The 21,528-nt window shown below is 40.2% G+C and overlaps 1 protein-coding gene across 2 annotated transcripts in view; it reads left to right on the forward strand.

Annotated features, from left to right (window-relative positions):
• The window catches only part of peak1 (pseudopodium-enriched atypical kinase 1), a 149,989-nt gene that overhangs the window by 117,292 nt on the left and 11,169 nt on the right, over positions 1-21,528 (forward strand). For both annotated transcript variants that reach the window (XM_050073982.1, XM_050073983.1), the window contains exons 5-6: positions 6,228-6,475; positions 17,569-18,377. In XM_050073982.1, the coding sequence (XP_049929939.1) occupies positions 6,228-6,475; positions 17,569-18,377 (1,057 nt within the window). The remainder of the gene's footprint in view (positions 1-6,227; positions 6,476-17,568; positions 18,378-21,528) is intronic.

Below are 21,528 nucleotides of genomic sequence, written 5' to 3' on the forward strand. Positions count from 1 at the left end.
ATCAGTACTCCTGCAAAGTATCAGAGCTTAAAAATCTTTCTGAGAAATGCAACTGAAGCAGTTTCTAAATAAAGCTATTTATTAGTTAATCCTTGCTACAATGTCTTCATAACACATTATTGGTCCCACTTGCCTGCTCTAACCACTGCTGCTGACAAATGTTAATATATGCACAATATGTTAACATGTCAGTATTCTTAACTCAGCAAAGTGATGAGTTTTAAACCACTGACCGACAATGAGCTGATTTGTGTGTTGACTTTGTATGCTTGCTATACTGACTATTTGTCTGCTTTTTACATTGTTGTCTTTAGTGTTTGGTGAGCTGAGGACAGAGTTTCACCCGTGGTGGACAATAAAGATATATTCTATATTATATGTCTCCATATGGAACAAAATACCTTTGGTGCAAATGCAGTAAGTGAAAGGTCTCTGGGTAAACAGGCCAGCAGGTCAGTGATTACATGTTACAAACAGGTCAATCTACAGAGCTTTTGTTTTGATTGGCAAATGAGGGGTTAACACTGCTTGGGTTTTTTTCTTGGCTGGAAGCAGTTTTATTGGCTAACAGTGGGCGTGCTCTGCAGCGTTGGCAAACACACATTACCTTAGGCAGGTAAGAGCATTCAAAGAGGGAGACACAGAGGAAGACAAGGAGAGAACTTATGCAGGAAAATACTTTGTGATTCTTCAACCACTGGCCTGCCTGCAATCACTGCTCTGCCTAGAATGTGAATTCACTTTCTGCCTCGTATTCAAGGTTTCCAGATGGGAAGCTGTGTGAGCCAGTACAGTGGGTAAGAACTGAAAGCCTTTTCTTTCATTCACCTCTGTAAATACCTGTGGCCATCCAGGCCATTTGTAGTCGTATTGACTTAGCAGGGAGGAGAGGCTTTTATTTAAAATTATATGATTTTTGTTTTGGATCAGTGATTGTTCATTTAGCACAGCAGAGGGCTGAGAAACAGTGAAATGCTCTGGGGCAGCTTCATGCTGTCTGAACAAGTCAGGTCCTGACATTGTATGTGTAGCAGCCATAAAGGTATTTATTGTGTCAAGGGCCTCTCAAGGTGTGGATCCAGACTGGATGTTCATGCAGGATTAGGTGCTGGGGGTTGTCTTGTTTATGATTCAGTGCTATTTTGGGAAGTTTTGCAGCTGACTTTAACCCATTGGTGGTCTGGTTTTTAAAGGAATTAATGCAAGTTGTGCCCTCCTGTATGATACAGTACAGTGTGTCCAGTTAGTTAAAACGAGAACCATGTAATGGCGTCTATTTTTGTAGACAATGAAGGGAAGAATAAAAGAGGAAATATGTAATGCCAAAAAAAGGTGAAACACTGCATCGATGTAAGTGTGCGGAAATCTTTTTCTACCCAATGCCAAATGTTCTGCATTCGATTATAACACGCTGTACGACAGTATATGCTGTTTTGTTTGTAATTTTACTCATTCTTTACACCTCCATCTCTTCACAGTTTACTTACTCTTTATTTTCCAGTTGGCTCACAACACTGTGATGGGCCTTTTATATCAACTGTCTGCTGCTGGCAAGCTGGCAAGTGCTAAAGTAATGCACTGTGGCAACTCAGAGGCTATTGATCGACTCTCTACTTTAAAAGAGACACAGAGGGCTCGTGGTCTACAAAGACGGATCATAAACATGTCAGATCTGGTGTTTTCCTCAGACACAGAGCCCCAGGGTAGAGACAGACACATGGGCAGCTGGGTGTTTTCTTTGAGTGCTCACTTTTCTAGCACGTCACGGTCAAAACTTGTGTGCGTTTTTTTTTTAGAAAGAACATCACTGCTCTCATACAAAGTCTTTCTCTCCAAAATGACAGTATTAGAATAAATGCACAAAATGGCTGTTTTCAGATTAGCATCATATTTGGAGGGCTGCAAGATAATGGTATTATGATTTCTCTGAGCTTAAGCTTGAAACTTTAAACCTCAAAAATCTGTATTCCTGCTATGTCAGCGTCAGATTTGATCTTGAAGTTACCCTTCAAGTATGAACTGAAAAATATCTTGGCCCAAATTTATGTGTCGTCATGAATTGTTTTGTTCTGTTCCCTATTTTTTTCCATTTCCCACTATCTTAGTGTTCTTTTAGATGCAAACTGAATTTTAAACTTAATTCAGTGTGCCTAAAATGAGTATTATAAATATCTAAGTATTTTTTATGTCTATAATCAAGGTACATATGGAGGCTTTAGCACTTTATCTACGCTCTCTATGACTGACTGCTGCCAGCATGTTGATGATAGAAGAATGTTTTTGTTTTTAATTGTGCATTAGATGCTGTAAAAAAATATAAAGTGTGCTTCAGGCCCCAAACATTCAGTTAAACAAAGTCCTCTTTGAGCCCTGTTGTCCCTTGAGCTGTGCTTTTTCCTGACAGGGACATTTCCCTGCGATCACATAAATCATTAGTCATATTAGCAACATGTGCAATCACGATTCCAGTCAGAGGAAATGACACATCTGATTCAGACTAATACAAACATTACTGTCAACCTGCTCCACCCATGACAACACCTGCAGCTATGAAAGCAGCCTGTGAACTTTTTGTGACCTTAAGCCTTTTTATTTTTCTTTGAGCTCATTGTTTTATACTTTATTTATCCTCTCTGTCCTTCTGCTGAATAGTAAAAAGATGAAGATAAAAACAGTGTTGCCAGAATTACAAACCGTAAACCACCACAACAGCATGTGAAGTTTAGAGCAGATGGCAGGCCAGCCACATGCTGAAGAGCCAGGTAGCAGGTATTTTATGTATTACAATGGGGGTTAAAATCTACAGTAGTGTAGAGTGTCAGCCAGCCTGGGTGGTCACAACCCAGGTGGCCTGAGGCTGTAATGTCTCACTCAGGTCGCACTGAAAGACCACGGCTGGACTGTTAACAGATCAGAGGGCAGTAACCCGGTCGCTTTGGGTATCTTATTTACCATGATCAGAGGGGCAGACTGATCCCAGATGGCTCGCGATGAAACACCAGCTGTTGAGATTTATTCAGCGTACAGCAGCGAGACACAGATACCCAGGTGACTGTGAAAAAAAATCTGGATGTGACTTGATGTTATAGTTAACTTTAATTAAAAAGAAAGGCTTTGTTAAACAAAACGCTTCTTTTGTAGCTGTTTTCATGCAGCTGCAGTCACTCTTAACCCTGCTTAAAATGGTTGTCATATATTTGTTTCGATTCTGCTTGTCAGATTGTGAATCTTATTGCGTGTTAAGTGTTTTCTTTTTGTGACTGTACTGCATCATTTCACTTAGATTTTTTTAGATCCCAGTTGGCTCGTTCTCTGTGAACCTCTCTTACATGTGTTTTCTGATGAAAGGCTGTTTTAAAAATGTGATTCAATGCTGTTGGTTACGTAGCAGCTCTTGAGGAACCAAGGTTCGCATTTGTATTTGTAATAGTAATTCACAGGTTACCAGTGTATCAGCTAGATGAGGAAATATTAGACATAGTGATGAGAAAAGAAAAACAGAAGAAACTTTCCTGGTAATCATATGGCAATCCTCGGTCCTTATTTGCCAGACAAAATTCTACTTGCTACATTTGAAAGCCATTACTGTCATATGATTACTCAAGAAGAGGTTGTAGGGGGCGCCCAGTACTTCAGTGGGTAGAGCTGGCGTCACATGTACAAAGGTAGTGTCACTGCTGCAGTGACCACAGGCCCACCTCCAGGCCATGACCCTCTACTGCATGTCATTCCTTGTCTCTCCCCCCTCCACGCTTTATCTGTCCTGTCCAATAAAAGCATAAAAAGCTAGGATGTATATAAGATGTGTTTAACCTTAATTGATACATAATCAGTCTATGACTTCATGCGTTTTTATAAAATTAATACGTGTCTTATTACAATTCCCGCCCCTCTCCACTCCCTTGCTGCTCAGCTTTCACACTAGTAATGTTGTTCTGTACCCCAGTATACTTGTGTCATCATCCTTATGACATACGTTGTGGCTACAGTGTAAAGAAGTGCACCAAGAGTACCTGATCGCTGGCTTTCTTTTCTATCTGTGACCAGGTGTATCCCATCTTCTTGGTGTCTGCCTGCAGATCCCTTTGCCAGGTGTTTCTTGGCCGACCTCTCTTTCTCTTCCCCCTTCTCTTCCATTATGCCTACTATTGTTTGTATTTTGGAGACAGTGTCAAGAACAACCCTCTCACCTGCGTTCCCACTTTATTCGCCATGGCCATGCAGCTCAGATGATGACGTTGGGACATGCTGCATGCTTTGCAAGTTTAAAAGGAGGTGGTCGGCACTGAGAAATGCCTTTGCAACTCTACTCACCAACTGCTACTCACGTTAAACAGCAGTCCACTTTAGTGTATTGGTGCAGTTGATTGATTGATGCGAAACGTTACCCATGTACAGATAAACCATACTTCACACCACCTTTTCAAGGGGACTTGGGCACAGATCAGTGTGCCGTGCTTGTGTATGATACATAGTGGTCACACTAATCAAACAAACAGGACTTTGGGGTCAAGTGTACTCTGATCTGGATCTGGGTCCCTGATGTGAAAGCCTTTAAAGATGACCTGTTGTTAAAGGTGTCCTGTGTTTGTGCATTTTCACATCAATGTTTACTTGCTAGCAGTCTTCTTCTTATCTGTGTTTGCTGGTGCATTTCTGCATATCTCAGTGTTACCACCACTTGTAAATGAATGACATAGTGTGAAACCATTGGCAGGAATCTGTATTGCATCGCCTATGCTCACGTGGACTTGCATGTGTGTCCTCTTCTGCATGCACAAGACAAACAAAACGGGGACACACACTCTATAGCATTACTTACAGTCAAGAACTTCACATGCTACCTTTAAAATTCAAACTGGTTTCCGACCATGTCAGACATGTCAGAAACCTTTTTTCTTGCAGTGTAGTATTGAAGTGTTGCACACAGGCCCCACTGGCAGTTGTGGCCCTGTCACTTCCTTGAGAAGACACATACTGTATGTGGCAGATTGCCTGTACAACTTGCATCTCCGGCAGCAACGAGCTACAGTATACGACAAGTCTCATCATAGCATCCCTAGGGCTTTCACACTGTGATTGAGCCACTGTGCAGTCTCAACACTCAGTGATAACACACAGAGTAACTGTAAGATATGACCCAGATTTCCTAGTGGCCACAACTCAGCCGAGCCACTGTCAGTATATTATGAAGTCTACGGCAACCCGTTGTAATAGAGAACATTATACATTCATCTGCTGTAAGTCATTCTGAGGAGCGGCGTTACACAACAGAGACATAAAACACAACAAATCAAAGAGGACGGGCGTCGTGTTTTATAAAGCCTCACTCCATAATGCTGACATGAATGTCTTGAGGTGACACTTTACATCAGTGTTGCTGCACTTTATATGTCATTCAGCACACAAGGAGATCACTGTTTTATTTTTGTTTTGTTTTTTAATTCTTTACTCTAACTTGTTAAGCTTTAAGATGCCTCACTACATTCCAACAGCTTTGTTAAACATCTGCTTCTTCTCTGTAAAGGCAGCTAATAATCACATTTAAGTCTGTCACCTTACCATCACACCTTTTGATCAATCTGCTGCGGCAGATGAAATTCATCTCACCACTTTAAACACCTCAAATCATAGCCTCCCACTGTCACTGAGGGATCTTCAAAACATATTATCACACACCATTGTGACCTGCTTTGCCTCTTTCTTACACCTCCCCTCAGGCGACGTATGTGTAGTTGCATATAAAACACATCAGGCTTCAAAAGCCCCGCACTAAACTGTGCTGCCTCTAATTCATCACTTGCTGAGAAGAAAGAAGGGAGCTGATGAAGTGGTGCAGACAGTGATTTCACAGATGTAAAAAAACTGCCCAGATAAAAACACATTGTTGTATGTGTTTTGTTCATATCCTGTGATGTTAGATAGACAAAATGAATAATGACAGACTGAAGCCTTTATCAATAGCAGCACATTTATCATCTACAAACACCACTGTCTCAGCAGAGCTCGCTGTTATTATCCTGTTCCTCTCTGACTTGTTTTGCAGATATTTTCATGCAAAATTAAACCTTATCATCAACAAAATAACTCGAAGCAGTGGGGGAAAATATCGTAGTTAATGAACAAAGGGAGAAGGAAAACAATACTAATTTAATCAGACTGTTAATGAAGCAAGTACTCCACATTTTCATAACTAAACGAGCCATGGCTCTCTCTGTCATCCGCAGCCAGTTACCAGCCAGTGCCAACAATGCCAGGGATCGGGAGCTGCCCTGCGCCGCCTCCCTGCCTGCCAGAGTGAATCTGGGGCTGGTGCTTGGGGAGGGAGAGGAGGGCCATGCCAATCAGGTTGCCACACCGGCCTCAGCCAGCGATGGCAGCGCCAGCCTTGGAGAGCCAGAGGAGGATGGGAATCACTCCCATCTCTCCCACTCTCCCGCCTCCAGCCAGTGCAGTGCCACATACAGCAACCTGGGTAAGAACGACACATGCAGAATGATTTGTTATTTAAACTTGTGTATCATAAAGCTTAAAGCATGTACTTAAAACAATACTTAACTGTGCTGTTGAGGTAAGTAGAGACACAACATAATCTCCAAGCTTTTAGTGTTCAAACGACCACGTTCCCTCTGAGTGGGACTCATTTACTGCTAATCCACTCACCACAAAATGACAGCACAGTAAAACTGCCTCTACTTTATGCGTTAACTGATTTTCACCTGGATTGTATGTCTCAGTGCTTCTGAAATTAGTTTGTATCCTTCTGCAAAAAGAGACTGTTTGCTGTAATTTACAGTGAACAAGGTATTCATGCAGCTCAGAATATAAAAACGGAGAGAAACACGGGGAGGAAATGCAAATACGCTGCTGATGGTGCACCACAATCCCTCAGGGCAATAAAAAAGCTATACATGGTTAAACTCCACAGTGTTTGGGCTGCAAATGGTATTTTTGTCCAATTTGCAGCTTTTTTTTTTTAATAAAATTGAGCACATTTTGTGTTTCTGAACAAAAAAAGAAACCATCATGTATCTCTGTACGGATATTCTCTTTAGCATTGTTGTAAGTGGAGCTGGAGTCAGTGGATGAATATCGCCAGACTTTTGTCAGTCCTCAGTGTCTGCAGCTCACTTCACTTCTAAATGGCTGATTTTACTTTTCTCCAGCATCAGCACACCTCATGTGACAAGTCATAATTTATTCCCTGCTAAAAACAGCTGGAGCTAGACACATCCTGACACATCTTGTCACACACAGCCTGTGACTTGGAATCTAGAATAATTCCTAATATGTTATTTTAGATAGAGGTGGAAATCTTTGCCCCGAGGTTATTTCTCCTAATTTGGGGCTTTTTCTTTCCCTGTTAGGCTGAGACTAGTCCTTATCAGTTCCTGTCTTGCTTTAACATATTTATCTACATGCTGAAAGTGGATCACTAACTCACATATATAAGGGCTAGCACCATATCAGATTTTCACTACAGGAATATCGTGGCAGATACAATTTGTAGCGGCTGCAGGAAACAAACTAAAAGTTGCGTAGAGGCTGGTTAACTCGTCTGACACGAAATAAAAGATAAAGTCCGCACACCAGAAGCTGCTCCTTGAAAATTTATTCACATGTTACGTTAGAATAAATTTTCAAGGAGCAGCTTCTGGTGTTCGGACTTTATCTTTTATTTCATACTTACCTTTTGGTCCAGCACCCAGCATTAAGTTTTTTTGGGATGTGCGTGCTACCTTTACCTGTTAACTCGTCTGACACGCCAACAAAAGATTTGTGGAGATCCAAAAATATGTTTAATAAATGTATTGATGAAAAGGAGAAGGAATTATAACATGCACAATCTTATCATCAAAACGATCACAGTGAACAATGAAAAGTGCGGTCAACAAACAAATACCGTAACCCACTCACCCTCTCATGCAACCAAAAAAACACACAAGTGAAAATGAGATGCTCATATAGATTACGAGTGTCACCGCCCCTATATCCATGTGACCCAACTATCCCAATAACCACAATCGCAAAAAACAATCCCAAAACACAGAAATATAAACCATCCCAAACTAATTAATCCTACTGATTTTACAAAATCCATTCCTTTCTAAATTAATTCATGGCTGCGACAAAATTAACAGATTATCATGATCTCTGTAGAAAATGTAAAACCAAGAAAATAATCATAATTCTTCAGTTCAAATTCATCTTTAAATTAGTTTATTGTGCGTTTGTCTCCTTTTTTAGCACTCAAAATACAAGATAGCGAGGTGGTAAGAGAGTCTGCAACTATAACTGTATAAAACTGTGCAAAAAAAAGCGAATCAGAATCAGAAATACGTTATTGAGGGCAAATTGTGATTCGTTACAGTCATTTTGATTTAAAGTATTGAGAATTATAAGAAGTAAGAATAAGAGTATAGAATAGAATATGTAAATATAAAGCAATAAAATAGAAATGAAAATGTTCATTAAAAATAAAAAAAACTTACAATATTAAAAATTTTAAGGAATTAAGCTTAATAGTGAAAAGCAAGGAGATGGCATTCGGGGAGGGAGACAAAGTGAAAATGGAAAGAAACAGAAAGATTCAAGAAGCACTGGATTATTTACACATTATTAACATGACATCAACATGACGTCATTTATTCATTTTTAAATATGATTGTCATCAATGCCGGTGTATCATGACACCCATAACATAAACCAACAGATTACCCTTCTGTAAACATCTAAATCCTAGTTGTTGTATTCCTTTCTTTCTCACTACCTTTGTCTCTTTATTTTTTCTGAATTCATATTTGATATGACTGATGCATTTGAAGGCTGCACTAATAACCACATTACAAGAACACGTGCTGCCTGACTGACCACAGCACTGCTATTAGTGTCATAAAAGCTTTTAACCTTATATTACTGTGTATCTGAGACTAATTATTACACTGTCTTTGTTCTCTAAATATTCCTAATTGTGTGGTCTGACACGGCAATGTTCAAGTCCACTTTGAAAAAAAAAGAAGCGTGAAAGTCTCTCCACAGCTTGAATTTTTCACTCGCAGGCATTTGACTCATTTACACATCGACTCCTCTGCTTGTAGTACACAAGTCTTAATCTTTTCTAGCAAATATAAACAGCTTCTAGTGGGAGTAAAAAGACGAGTTGTGTAATCTGAGCTTTCCAGTGTAAGTGCACAAAGCGAGTGGAGTCAGAAGAGCAGACACACAGAGACGCTAATTTGCAGTAGGAAATAGAAACAGACAAATCTGTATCATAATTGCGTATTTCTGTTTTTCTGTGTCTTATTCCTAATGTCTGTGAAGTTGTAGATTGGTGTAGGGATAACAGAGGAAAAGTTTTTACTGCACTAAGGTAAAAGCAGGATACTAGACAATCATCAGGAGGCACAGGCACATCTATAAATCCTTTGCAGGTGCACCACTACCCCAAAAAGACAGAAATCCACACAGCACACTGCTGTCTCATTCTCAGTTCTTCTGTTACTGTAAAATAAAAATGAAGATTTGGGAGCGAGAAGGCACTGTGCAGATTTTTTTTTCTTTTTGAAAGCAAGAAATCCAAATGGCAAGAGAGATATGTTTGTCAGGATTTATATTTATTTATTTATTATTTAATTAATCTTTTGTATTAATATTTAATTCCTTAAGATTTCTGTCTCAGCAGCTCATGGCAATTTCAGATATAACAACAGAAACAAAAACAGAAATGATCAAATAGCTAGAAGGCCCACATACCACTTTTTTGGTTTATAGTGCTGCTGCATGCAACATTACGCTCCTCGATACCATGATGACAAACTTCCTCTGTTACCATCCCCATGCTGGAGCCTGATTGTGCTCGTTGACAGTGGACATTTCATCATCAGATGTTGTCAGCAGCTCAGTGTTACAGGTTTGGAGCGATGAGCACATTAAGACCAGGCTTTTTTTTTTTTTTTTTCCTTGCAACAGAGAGGAGGAAGAGAGTGGTAGGCACAGCTGTCAAACATAGCCAGGCACTTAAAAACATGAAGCTCTCTGTGTGTGGGAAAGGATCTCGCTGTGATCAAGTGGTGTGTGAGAAAAAAGAGAAAGAAATAGAAACACAAAGTGGTCGGGCGGAGAGTGTGGGTTTGTGGAGCAGATGCGTTACTGAGGTGCTTCGCTGTGTGTTTACACGTTCTGCTCGTACGGTTTGTGTGAGGTTTAAAAGGCACGTGGGTCTTAGTTTCCTGTTCATCAGAGACAAATTGTTTGTTTGTGTTTGTATGTCGGTGTTGCACTAATTATTATTTTTTTGTACAAGGGTATGTGCAAATTGTGTATCCTGCGTGCTTGTGGGTGTGTTTGTGAAGCTCCGGGTGCACACAGGCTCCGTGGATGGATATATTGTGAATGTGTTAAAAGCTCCCTGGATGATGCATGATGAGCTGCCTGCAGCCTAATTTTACTCGTCTGCATGCTGCTAATGAGGAACGGGGCAGGGGTGTGTGTTGATGTGTTTGTCTGCCTTCAAACATTGTGCAGTAGCAGTGTGTCATTTTTGTTTTGGAGGGTGTGTGCAACCTTCAAGATTGAAAGGTAACTTCAGTATTTTTCAACCTGGAATCTTTTTATCCCATGAAGTGATGAATTGGCAGCAGCAAAACAGGCTGTAATGTAACAGCGTCATTTTACGTCCACTAAAAGTCCTTGTTTTTGTCACTGACAGGCTCAGATTGTTGCTATATGTGTCTGACAACATCATGGAAATGATCCCTACAGAGATAGAGCTTTTTTTTTTTAAAGAGTAGGATGTTTTTTGTTTCACTAGAAACAGCCCTGAAATTGCTATCATCATACCTACCAGACTCTATTTAAATAAACAGTAATTTTATTGTGATCAGACACACTTCATTCCAAGCTGACAGAAACAATAAAACTCACAAAACCTGTCATGGTTCGTCTTTCCATAGTTCCAACAATCACCAACTGTGATTTGGTTGAAATAAACCCTTAATCCACAGAGATATATGTGACAATATGCTGGCTTGATACACACTTAAATTACTGTTTATTTAAATGGAGTCTGGTTGGTTTGGTGATGGTGATTTGGAGGCTGTTTCTGGTGAAACAAAAAGGATCTTACTCCTTAACAAGAAGGTCTATTTCTTTAGGGATCCTTCCCATAATGTTGTCAGACACTTAAAATAACAATCTGAGCCGGTCAGTGGCAAAAACAAACACTTGTATTGGATGTAAATTGGCGATGCACAAATACCCCATGTGGTTACATTGCAGCCTGTTTCACTGATGTCAGCTGCAGCGCTCTCGCTAAGTACTAAACCAATTTGAAAAATTGTTGTCTCCATTAGTCACTTAGGGTGCTTTCAAACCTGCTCTGTTTGGTTTGGTTCAGTCGAATTCAAGTTTGTTTTCCCCCTCAGTGCGGTTTGTTTGGGCAGGTGTGAACACAGCAATCACACTCAGGTGTGCACCAAAACAACTGGACCGTGACCTTCTTGAAGAGGTGGTCTCGGTTCGGTTACAAACGAACTCTGGTGAGAACGTGTTCCTTCCTCGATCTGAACCAACTGCAGTCACATGTCACATTGTTTGGGTTGAACATGAGCATGTTACAGTCCTGGAGGATTATTAATGTGCACCTCCTTCTGTACTGCCTTAATGTGCACATTCAGCACATCCAATGCATCAAAACATTGTTTTCTAGTTGGAGCCGCGCCTCGTTTTCAAACTGTATGGTTTGACTAAAATGAACAATGACAGCAATATAGTCCACGATGAGCAGCGCTAAAATCAACCTGCGTAGTTGTCCCTCCATTGTGACATTAGAAAGTGTCACATTTATCTTGCAAGTGTACTCTTCTTCAATGTTTTGTTTACTTCCTGGATTTCTCTCACATGGGAATTCTGACCAATCAAGAGCAGCTTTCTTGAGCAAGGCATTTGATCTGGTCCCCTATTAAATGCTGCCGTGAGAACACGAAGATTATACAACTTTGTTACAAAATTAGTCCCCGATTCGGACCAAAACAAGAGAACTCTAGGTCTTAAAACACCCTTATTCCCAAATACACTGATCCAGGTTGAAAAATAGTAAAGTTACCCTTTAACAACATGGCTGCTAAGTTTGCCTATTTGAAATTCCCACTTCTATCTCGTCTGTTGTACTCGTCAGAATGTCAGAAATAGAACTGACATGCCTCCACTCTCTCTGCTGTCCACTTGCGCCTCCAGCAATACAATTTGTTCACACGTTTTAGTGGAGATTCACATTCACTCAGTGTCTCTCTCTCACTGGCTATATATACAGTATACACACAGTCGTGTTTTAATCAGAGCATCAGGCAGTAGGAGGCAGAGCACTCACAGCCTCACTCAGCGAGAGAGAGATCTCCAGTATTGGTGGGAGCGTTGAGCCTGCCTGTTGGCACCAGCGGCTCCGTGCAGACTCTCAGGAATGGAAGCAGAGACAAGCGTTTCACTCTGCCTCCCTGCGCTGCTGCTGCTGCACAGCGTTTACCCAAAAACTTTGAGGCGTTAGTGGAATTGAGGTAGGCTTGATTTTCTCCTTTCTCCTCGTCTCTCAGTATTTGTCTCTTCCACCACCTCTCCTTCGTTTATCTCTCTGTTATCATGTGCTGCCTGCTCACCCCCCTTGCCTCTTTGTATTTCTCTTTTTCTGTCACTTCCCTCACTTTTACCAGCTCTAGCCACCCACTCCTCTGCTCTCGCTTCATTCCTCCCCTCTGTTCCTCTTTATTCTACCCACCTCCTCCATCATTTTATTGGAGCATGATGGCTGAACACTGCTACGGCAACAAGTTCCTTCATCTCCTTACAGACAAATACAGGAGAATACTGGTCTATAGAGTTGTGAATGGATGGCCTTAATGTGGTAGTGCTTTATATATATATTTTATACATGAAGGATAAGAGCAATTCATTTTTATTTCCCTTTTCTTTAAGTTAAAAATTGTTACAGCTGCATCATGTTCAGTGTATTAAGAGATGACTAAACTGTAAATTATTCTCCACCATTTGTGAGTTGTAGTTTACATTTATTTACTGAAAGAGAAAGGAAATCATGAACCCAACCCTGCTGGATAATGTGCGATGCCTCTTGGATTTGCAAAGAGTTGTCTCAGACACATTAGGCTCTGTGTTCGAGAGGAGAAGAAAATGCTATTATCTTCTTAATCCGGAACAGATTTCAGAGGGATTGGGACTCTCCACTGTTTTATCTCCTCGAGATGGACACAGGTCAAAATAAGTTTAGTTGGACAGCAGTGTGTTTAAATGATAGGGAAATAACTTTGTACTTATGGTCATCAGTTTTCATTAATGTGGACCACTTTCCTGAAACATTAAAAAAGATGTTTGATGGGTTATTTAGGGGGTCTTACTTTTACCATGCATCTGTCACAATGTTTGTTTAACTGAATTGTCAGTATCCTGATATGAGACTAGATATTATCTGAGATTTTGGATACAGTAATATCATAAGTGTTGTCTTTTTGTGGATTTAAAGGCTGCATTACAGTAAATTTATGTAATTCTCTAAACTTACCAGACTGTTCTAGCTTTTTTTTATTGTTTACCTTTAGTCATTTAGTCATTATATCCAAATTACTCATGCTTATTTATCAACAATCTCAGTTAAATATTTTTGTGAAGGCACCAATAGTCAACCCTACAATATCGTCGCAATATCGATATTGAGGTATTTGGTCAGAATCACCAGGCACAGATATAATAGCAGTGTAAATTTCCAAATCTGATCCTATTCCTTCACACTAAGATTCCAGCATTTTGTGTAGTTGAATTTAAAGGCCATTTTAACTAAGAACTATTAACTAAATAATTGAAATCACAGTCAAAATGACAAAAATAATGTTACTCATGGTATTTTAATATTGTTAATATTAGTAAAAAAAAAAAATGTAGTCTACAACTATTCTTATCGGACTAAAGAAGAATTTTGAAGGTGTCAATTTAGGCTCTGAAAACATTGTGATGGATATTTAAACAAGGAATGATAATAATAGTAACTTCATTTATATAGCACCTTTAAAAACAGAGTTTACAAAGAAAAGCTGAAGCAAGGTACCCCAAAGGCGAGATAGTTTATTTTATTTTATTTATTTATTTATTTTTTAATATATATTTTTATTTTATTTATTTTGTTTTATTTATTTTTTAGTTTATTTATTTGCACATACATGTGTATTAAAAGGCAATATATATATATATATATATATACACACATATATATTAATGAATTTTCATAATATGCAGGAGAGGTTAGAGGCCAAAATGGCTCATGGAGATTAAAGAACAATGATGCTACATAAAAAGAAAATAGTAGAAAGCCAAACCTAAACCAAAGCAAGACAAAATTAAGGTAGATTAACACAACAGAAAAAATAATCATGAGAAATTAAAAATAAATAAATAAATAAATTAAAGTAAATACAATGAAAATAATTAAAGCAATAAACATAATAAATATACTAATAAAAATGAAAAGACGACATCACATAAAAACAAGTCTGTAAAAATGGGTTTCAGTAAGTGATTTAAAAGAGGTCACTGATTCTGTGAGCCTTATTTCTTCAGGCAAGTCATCCCAAAGCCAACTGGCCCTGATAGCAAAAGCTCAATCAAAATATAATTGGGAGATTAATCACTATTGGAAATGGTAATTAGTCGCAGCCCTTATTTCATTAGGTTATTTATTGTAAGGTAATATGTTCATATGAGCCGTATGGAGTTTTGAGTTCTTTCATGCAAGTTGTTTTATCGTCACATTTATTTATGAGAATTGTGATTATGAAAAGTATTCTTGATTTGGAAATGACGATGTGACAGACTGAGTTAGTCTTATGTAATTTAGTTAGAGCCGCAGCCACATTGCTGCAATAGAAGCTCCCTATGACTGGACGAGGGAGACGGTTGTTTTCTTGGATGGATTACTGCAGATTGGTGGAGGAACACATTAAATATACCCGTTCCAGGGAGGATTACCGAGACTCATTTACTTCATCCTGACAGCTCTTTCTTAAGGCTTCTTTTGCTTTCTTAAGATGATGGCAGCGTGACGCACACGTGAGGAGTCACTCATATCGTTAAAAAAGAATTTGTAGTCAGTCGCATTTGCGCTGAGCAAAGAGAAACGGTTTGTACAAGCAGATGCCTTCACCGTAGGGACAGCAAAAGTAATTTGGCAAAAGATGTGACTTTGGAAGACATCATCGTAAAACAGCCTCTCATCGTGATCTTCCAAGAAATTGGGGTATTCCCTGGTGAGCTAAAAGCTGCGCAGTAGGGTTGTCTGTGACCTTGTACACCCACTCAGTTAAAACTATCAGGCTGTTTTATTCCCATCATGCAAGCGCCACAGCCCCTTGTTCTTTTCATCTGAACAGACACTTGTCTCTGACCCATCTGCCTCTGTGGTCCTGGACTCCAGAAAGCATCGAGGGAGTCCAATCAACCCCTCAACCCCTCCAATTCCCTCCCACCACCATCCCAGAAAAATAAGGTCACTTGAAGCCAGTGATAAATGTGCTTTCCATGCTGCCTCTTTAAGCCTCACTGCAGAACAGAACTGCAGATTGAGTCGGGCAGCTGGACTATTGGAGGGACGACTTGTGCCCAGCTGTCCTGCTCTCTGGCTTGAATTTTTCCTCAGGGCCACAAGTTCCCTCACGTGCCGCAGCACACAACCTCGTGTCAGCATCTCGTCTCTTTGAGAGGCAGAAAGCCAGTGGGCGGCAGGAAACGCCATGTGGGAGGAACAACAAGCCCAGGGAAGCTGGTGGTCAAAGAGTGTGGGATGATTTGTGTTTCAGGTGTCAGTTTTTATCTTTTTCAGCTGTGAGGAATCCTGCTTTGACTTCTGTGAAAGTCAGATTCAGTGATAACCTAATACCTGTTGGTTTTTGTGTCGTTTTATCTTTTACATTTTATCAGATCATTAAAACCTCAACAGCTAAAATCACAAAACATGCTGTTTAAAAGAATACTTATAACCTTACTCAATACAACCTGTGTTACCTTGAATTTGTGAGAAAAACGTTTTCTGTTTTTCTAGCCTCCATGGTGAATGAAGAATCCAAAATAGCTCAACACCTTAGACCTTGTTTAACAAAAGCAAAACTCTATAAAACATCTGCTGACAAACACTCACACAACTCGTGCAGTATAATCTAAGTCTCAGTTCTCCAGTTGTATACTCAGTGCTTCCCAAACACGTGCATTTTCACCAAAACGTGAGAATATAAAACATTTTGCCTATGAGTAGCGTGCCCTGAGTCTGCCTGTGCACACGCATGCGTATGAGCTTCTTATGAATGCCCAGGCACTCCACTCAGCTGTGTGTGAGACTGTTAGTACTGACATGTTTTAAATCGTAAGGTTTTAGTGAAGATGCATGTGTTTTGGAAGTACTGAGCATGAGACTGGATAATTAAGACTGTGATTATACTGCATGAGACCGGGAACGTCACAGTCTCGTCTTGGACTCAACAGCATTTAAGCTCAGTCTTGTCTCGGCTCAGACGAAGAGGACTCAGGATTTTATTTCAAGACTGGTCAAGACCACATCTGTGGAGATATCAGTAAATTGCCTGTGCATGAAAAGGAGTGTTGAAAGAGGTTACATTGATATCAGCTCCTTAGTGTTCGTTTGTAAAGGTGCTGATCTGTTCTTGGTCTAGACTTGGTCTGAACCCCTATAAGTTTTGGTCTTGTCTCGGTCCTGATACACTCTGGTTCTTGCCCTGATTTTGTCTTGGTTTAGTTGATCTTGAGTACAACACTGATAAGCCGATGTTTTAATATAGTCTTGCTGTATTAGTAGTGTAAACACATTCTGGTTTACTTCAATGCTTGAGGAATGTCTGCCTTGTTTTGGATTCTCTTTACCATTGAGGCATGCAAGGACAACAGGGTTTTCTTTGCAAATTCAATATAACATGAGGTGATTAATTGATATACAAATAGTCTCTTTGGAGGAGAAGAAAATTTGTATTTTTTGGCCAACATTTTATTAATGAAAAATGATTTTCTGCCCGAAAGAATCAAAACGTGAAAGTAAAATCTAAAACCGTCAACTAAATGGCAAAAAGTGGCTGATCCTTAGAAATTAGAGCAAAAATTATCATGTTTTAAGATCACGTAAAATCTCAATCTGCATTGAAGTTACTGTACTGTAAAAGGAATGCAGTGGAGAACAAAAGTCCCCCCTGAAATGTTGTGGATTACAACTGTAAAGTAGCATAAACTGGAAATACTTAAGTCCAATTACCTTAAATTGTGCTCACTAAAAATGATGAAGTCATTGTACATAGTTACTTTACATCTAAGCAGACTGCCTGGGTTGGTAATAGTGAAAGGAGATGTGTGCAATGTACTGACATCACATTATCTTCTAATTATTACAAATTTGTTTTAGCTGTTTTTTTTCTGTTGTTTAAGACTGCTTCGGCTTTATGCCCTCCACCATGAATCAATTTGAATTTTATTAATTCTTCTTACAACACACATGTTATCTTTCTTGTCTTCCAGGTCAATCCAGAGCCAACATGATCCCTCTGAAACAGCCACGACACATCAAAGCATCCAACGACACCTTGGCCTCCATCGACCTGGACGGCCTTGCTGACCAGCCAGCCCCTAAAGCCACACCACCTCCACTACCTAAGAAGAATGTACCTCGCTCCAATACTGAACCCAGCCTGGGAGGCAAAGAGTCCGTCCAGGGAGGCCTGAGACCTCGTGCTGAGGCTAGACCTGGGGGCACCAACCTGAGCGTGGCCAACCCCATCTACGACTTGGACTCCACCTGGGAGACGGCGAGTCAGAGCTCCTCTCTAAGCTCCGAGCCTCATCGAGTCCACGACCATGAGAGTGGTGACTCCCTGGAGAGGCCGACAGCTGCCACGGCTGCGAACAAGGGCCGCCCGACTACCAGCGTGTCCTCCCTGGTTCCTCAACCTTCGCCTGCTGCGCCCAGTGCCACGGCTGGCAGAGAGAGGAGAGTGTACCCAAGCACAGAGTCTCTGGCTGGAAGGGGTCGGACAACAGGTCGAAGTGCTGGAGGCTCCAAACCCCAGAGAGCTGCTCTGTACAGGGGGTTAGACAGCTGGGATGAGGTGGTGGGGAGAATCCGGGGGCTCCACACGGACACGCTGCGGAAGCTGGCAGCTAAGTGCGAGGACCGTTTCATGGCTGGACAGAAGGATCACTTGAGATTCGGCACTGACAGTTGGTCCCACTTCAGGCTGACCACTGGGAAACCCTGCTGTGAGGCAGGAGATGCTGTTTACTACACTGCCTCCTATGCCAAGGACCCACTGGTCAACTACGCCATCAAGGTGAGATATCTGCTTCTGTTTATAGATCAGTGCGTTCTGTCAGGTGACAACTTTCACATTGACCCTGCCTGTTTGGATGTGCAGTATAATTATGTTTGCAGATGGTCAGAGAAATTTGAAGGGACAGTTTACCCTGAAATCAAAAATACATATTTTACTCTTAGCTGTAGTGCCAATTTGTTGTGCTTTAGGCACCACAAGCCGAGTGCCATTTAGTTCTATTATATTTGAGAGAAGACAGACATCTCTACGGCTGACATCTCCAACACTCAGCAACTCATACTAAAACAATCCAGACTGATAAATAGCACTTCAGGTAAGAGGAAAATTACAGTAACCCTCCCTTTAGGCTTAAAATGTGCTGCCTCTCATCTCCAGGCCCTGAGAGGTGTCATTAAAGTTCATAAAGTTTACTGAAATTTAGCTCCAGTATATTCAGTCTCACGCTTACGTCTCCTGACAAATGTACTCTAGTGTTTAGATATGTTAAAAATTTTAATGCAGGTGAAATACATGCTGTATAGCTGCAACAATAAGGTGATTAAACAAGTTGATTCACAAAAACGTAAGTACAGTAGTAGATAAAGGAACTATTTTGATGATTGATTAATCATGTAACATATCACATATTCTATAACTGAATATCTTTGTGTTTCAGAATATTGTTAAGACAAAGCAAGACATTTAAAGATGTCACCAGAGACTCTGGGAAATGTTATTCTGTTATTCCATTACTCAAGGGAATAATTAGCAAATTAATCAATAATAAAAAACACAATTGATAGTTGTAGCCCCAGTGCTGATTCCACATGAAACCACTAGATGTGACTACAAGAATCACAGACTGTTGTATGATTATATTCCTTGAATTGGTATTAAGAGTCCCATTTGGTCCTAATAATGTCTTAATTTAATTTCTGATAAGTAATACTTTATATTAGGGCTGGGAATCACCAGAGGCCTCACGATATGATATTATCATGATACAATATTATTGTGATTGGGAGTATTGGGATGACATAAATTGCAGTATATTGCAATTTATTGCCTTTTTTCAACTGCAAATTATGTCTCAATGTCTCAACATCAGTTTAAACTAATAAGATAAAGATTTCTGTGGGTTCATCTCACACGCTCAAACATTTTTATTGCAGCAAATTGTAGTATTTTTAAGATTATGTTTTGGCTATTTGCCTTTATTTAATAGGTCAGTATCTAAGCATGAAAGGTGGCTAGAGAGGGGATGACATGCAGCAAAGGGCTGCAGGGTGGAATTAGACCCGCGGCTGCTGTGACAAGGACATTGCCTTTGTACATGGGACGCCTATGCTACCCACAGAGCTACTGGGTGCCCCGTAATGTTGATAATTTAAATAATAAGAAAAAATCGATACTTGGCGTCTGTGTATTGATACGATATTGCCATGTGAAAAATATCACAATACTGTTAATACAACACATTTTTTCCCCAATCTAACTATATCCATTACGTTGTTAGGGCTCTGGAGCGCGATATCTCAAAACGCCTTGAGGGAATTTATTCAAATTAGACAGAAATGTTCACTTGGACTAAAGTAGAAAAACTGTTTGGAGTTTGGTGGTCAAAGGTCAGTGTGACCTCACAAAACAACAAATGTCTAATTGGATATAGTTATGAAGTGAGGACATTCAAGAAGGGGGGGAAGATGTTGGTTGAAGCATCCATGTTTTCAAAGACATGGATTTAAACTGTAAGAGAAACTTGACCGGTGTACAGAGGCACACAACCGCACGGTGGTAATTCTAGTTTTTAGTTATATGTAATATTTGAAATGCTCAAACTTTTTATGACCCCTGAAAATATACAGTAACAAAAGCTAGTTTGTCCCACTTTCCAATCAGAGTATCTAAAGTTTTCACCCACCCAGCCACCAGCTTCAGGCCTGACTAAAGCGAGTAGTTTGTACTTTATGCTTTTACCAAATACTGCTACAAACAACATCTTATTAGTCTGAATTCATTAGTGTGTGGTTGTTTGTTTGTTGTTTTTTGTTGTTTGTTTTCTCCCCGCATCGAGATGGGTTTTAAGATGAATCTGGAGTCTGGTGGTTGCTGTCCTTGCCGTCCATTTATTAAATCCTTGTACTTTGTTTTTGTGTGGAGGAATCTCCTCCCACTCTCTCTGCCGAGGAGGAGGAAGGTGTTTGTGCTGAAATATTGGCACTTAAACTTTGAGCCTTTAGGGCACGACCTTGTGCAATAAAACCTGTGTGTGCATGCGTTTGTTTGTTTTTATATATATATTTATATATAATTGTGCGTGGGTAGCAGTTTTGTCAGAGTGTGTGTGTGTGAGCGAGAGGAGAGGGAGGTGGGGGTCGGGGACACAGCTTACGGAAGACTTCTGAAGCTAATACAAAGCAGATATGGATGAAGGTTGCATTATTCACAGGATATGAAACTCTCTCTGCGCTCCACAGCACTTCAAAGCTTCGCCCTCGTATTAGCAGCGAGCTTTCAAGAGAAAGTCTTGTTTTTTTATGATGCTCATCCATAAATAAGGCAACCAGGAGCAGCAGAACACAAACAGGCCCCGGCTTCCCAATTAAACTCTCCCCAACTCTCTATTTTAATGTGGCCCAGTTGTGCTCCTGCCTTCCTTAACCCCATAAGTGTAGTTGATCCTCCTGCAAATGAGATTTTACACGCTATGATATTTTTAATGCAGTGCTAATTATTCGCTATCCACCTTTAGCATGTCTGTGTGAATTCTTGACTCTCAGAGGAATTCTGTGAGTGAGTCGGAGCGCTTTAAAGCTTTAAAGTATCTCTGAAATGTCAGCATTAAGGAAACAAGAGGGAACAATAAATTAAATGGATTGCCGGTTAACCTTGAGCTTTTTGTACCAGCCAGCAATTCTGCTCACAAAATATGGCATACAAACAGAGAGAACTCTACAAATATGTCCGGGATGAATGATCAGGAGGCAGCTGTAGTCTCAGAGCCAACATGTCTTAACAAACATCAGTGAACATGCACATTCCTAAAGAGTTACACAGTGTGTTTAACAGGAAGAGCTCCTCATCCCACATCACAGTCTAATAATAAGCTGTACATAAATTATGCCAAAGAGACCACCAAGGTTCAAGTCGCCATTAATAGCAGTAATAA

The sequence above is a fragment of the Epinephelus moara genome, chromosome 20 (assembly GCF_006386435.1).
Source record: "Epinephelus moara isolate mb chromosome 20, YSFRI_EMoa_1.0, whole genome shotgun sequence".
NCBI lineage: Eukaryota > Metazoa > Chordata > Actinopteri > Perciformes > Serranidae > Epinephelus > Epinephelus moara.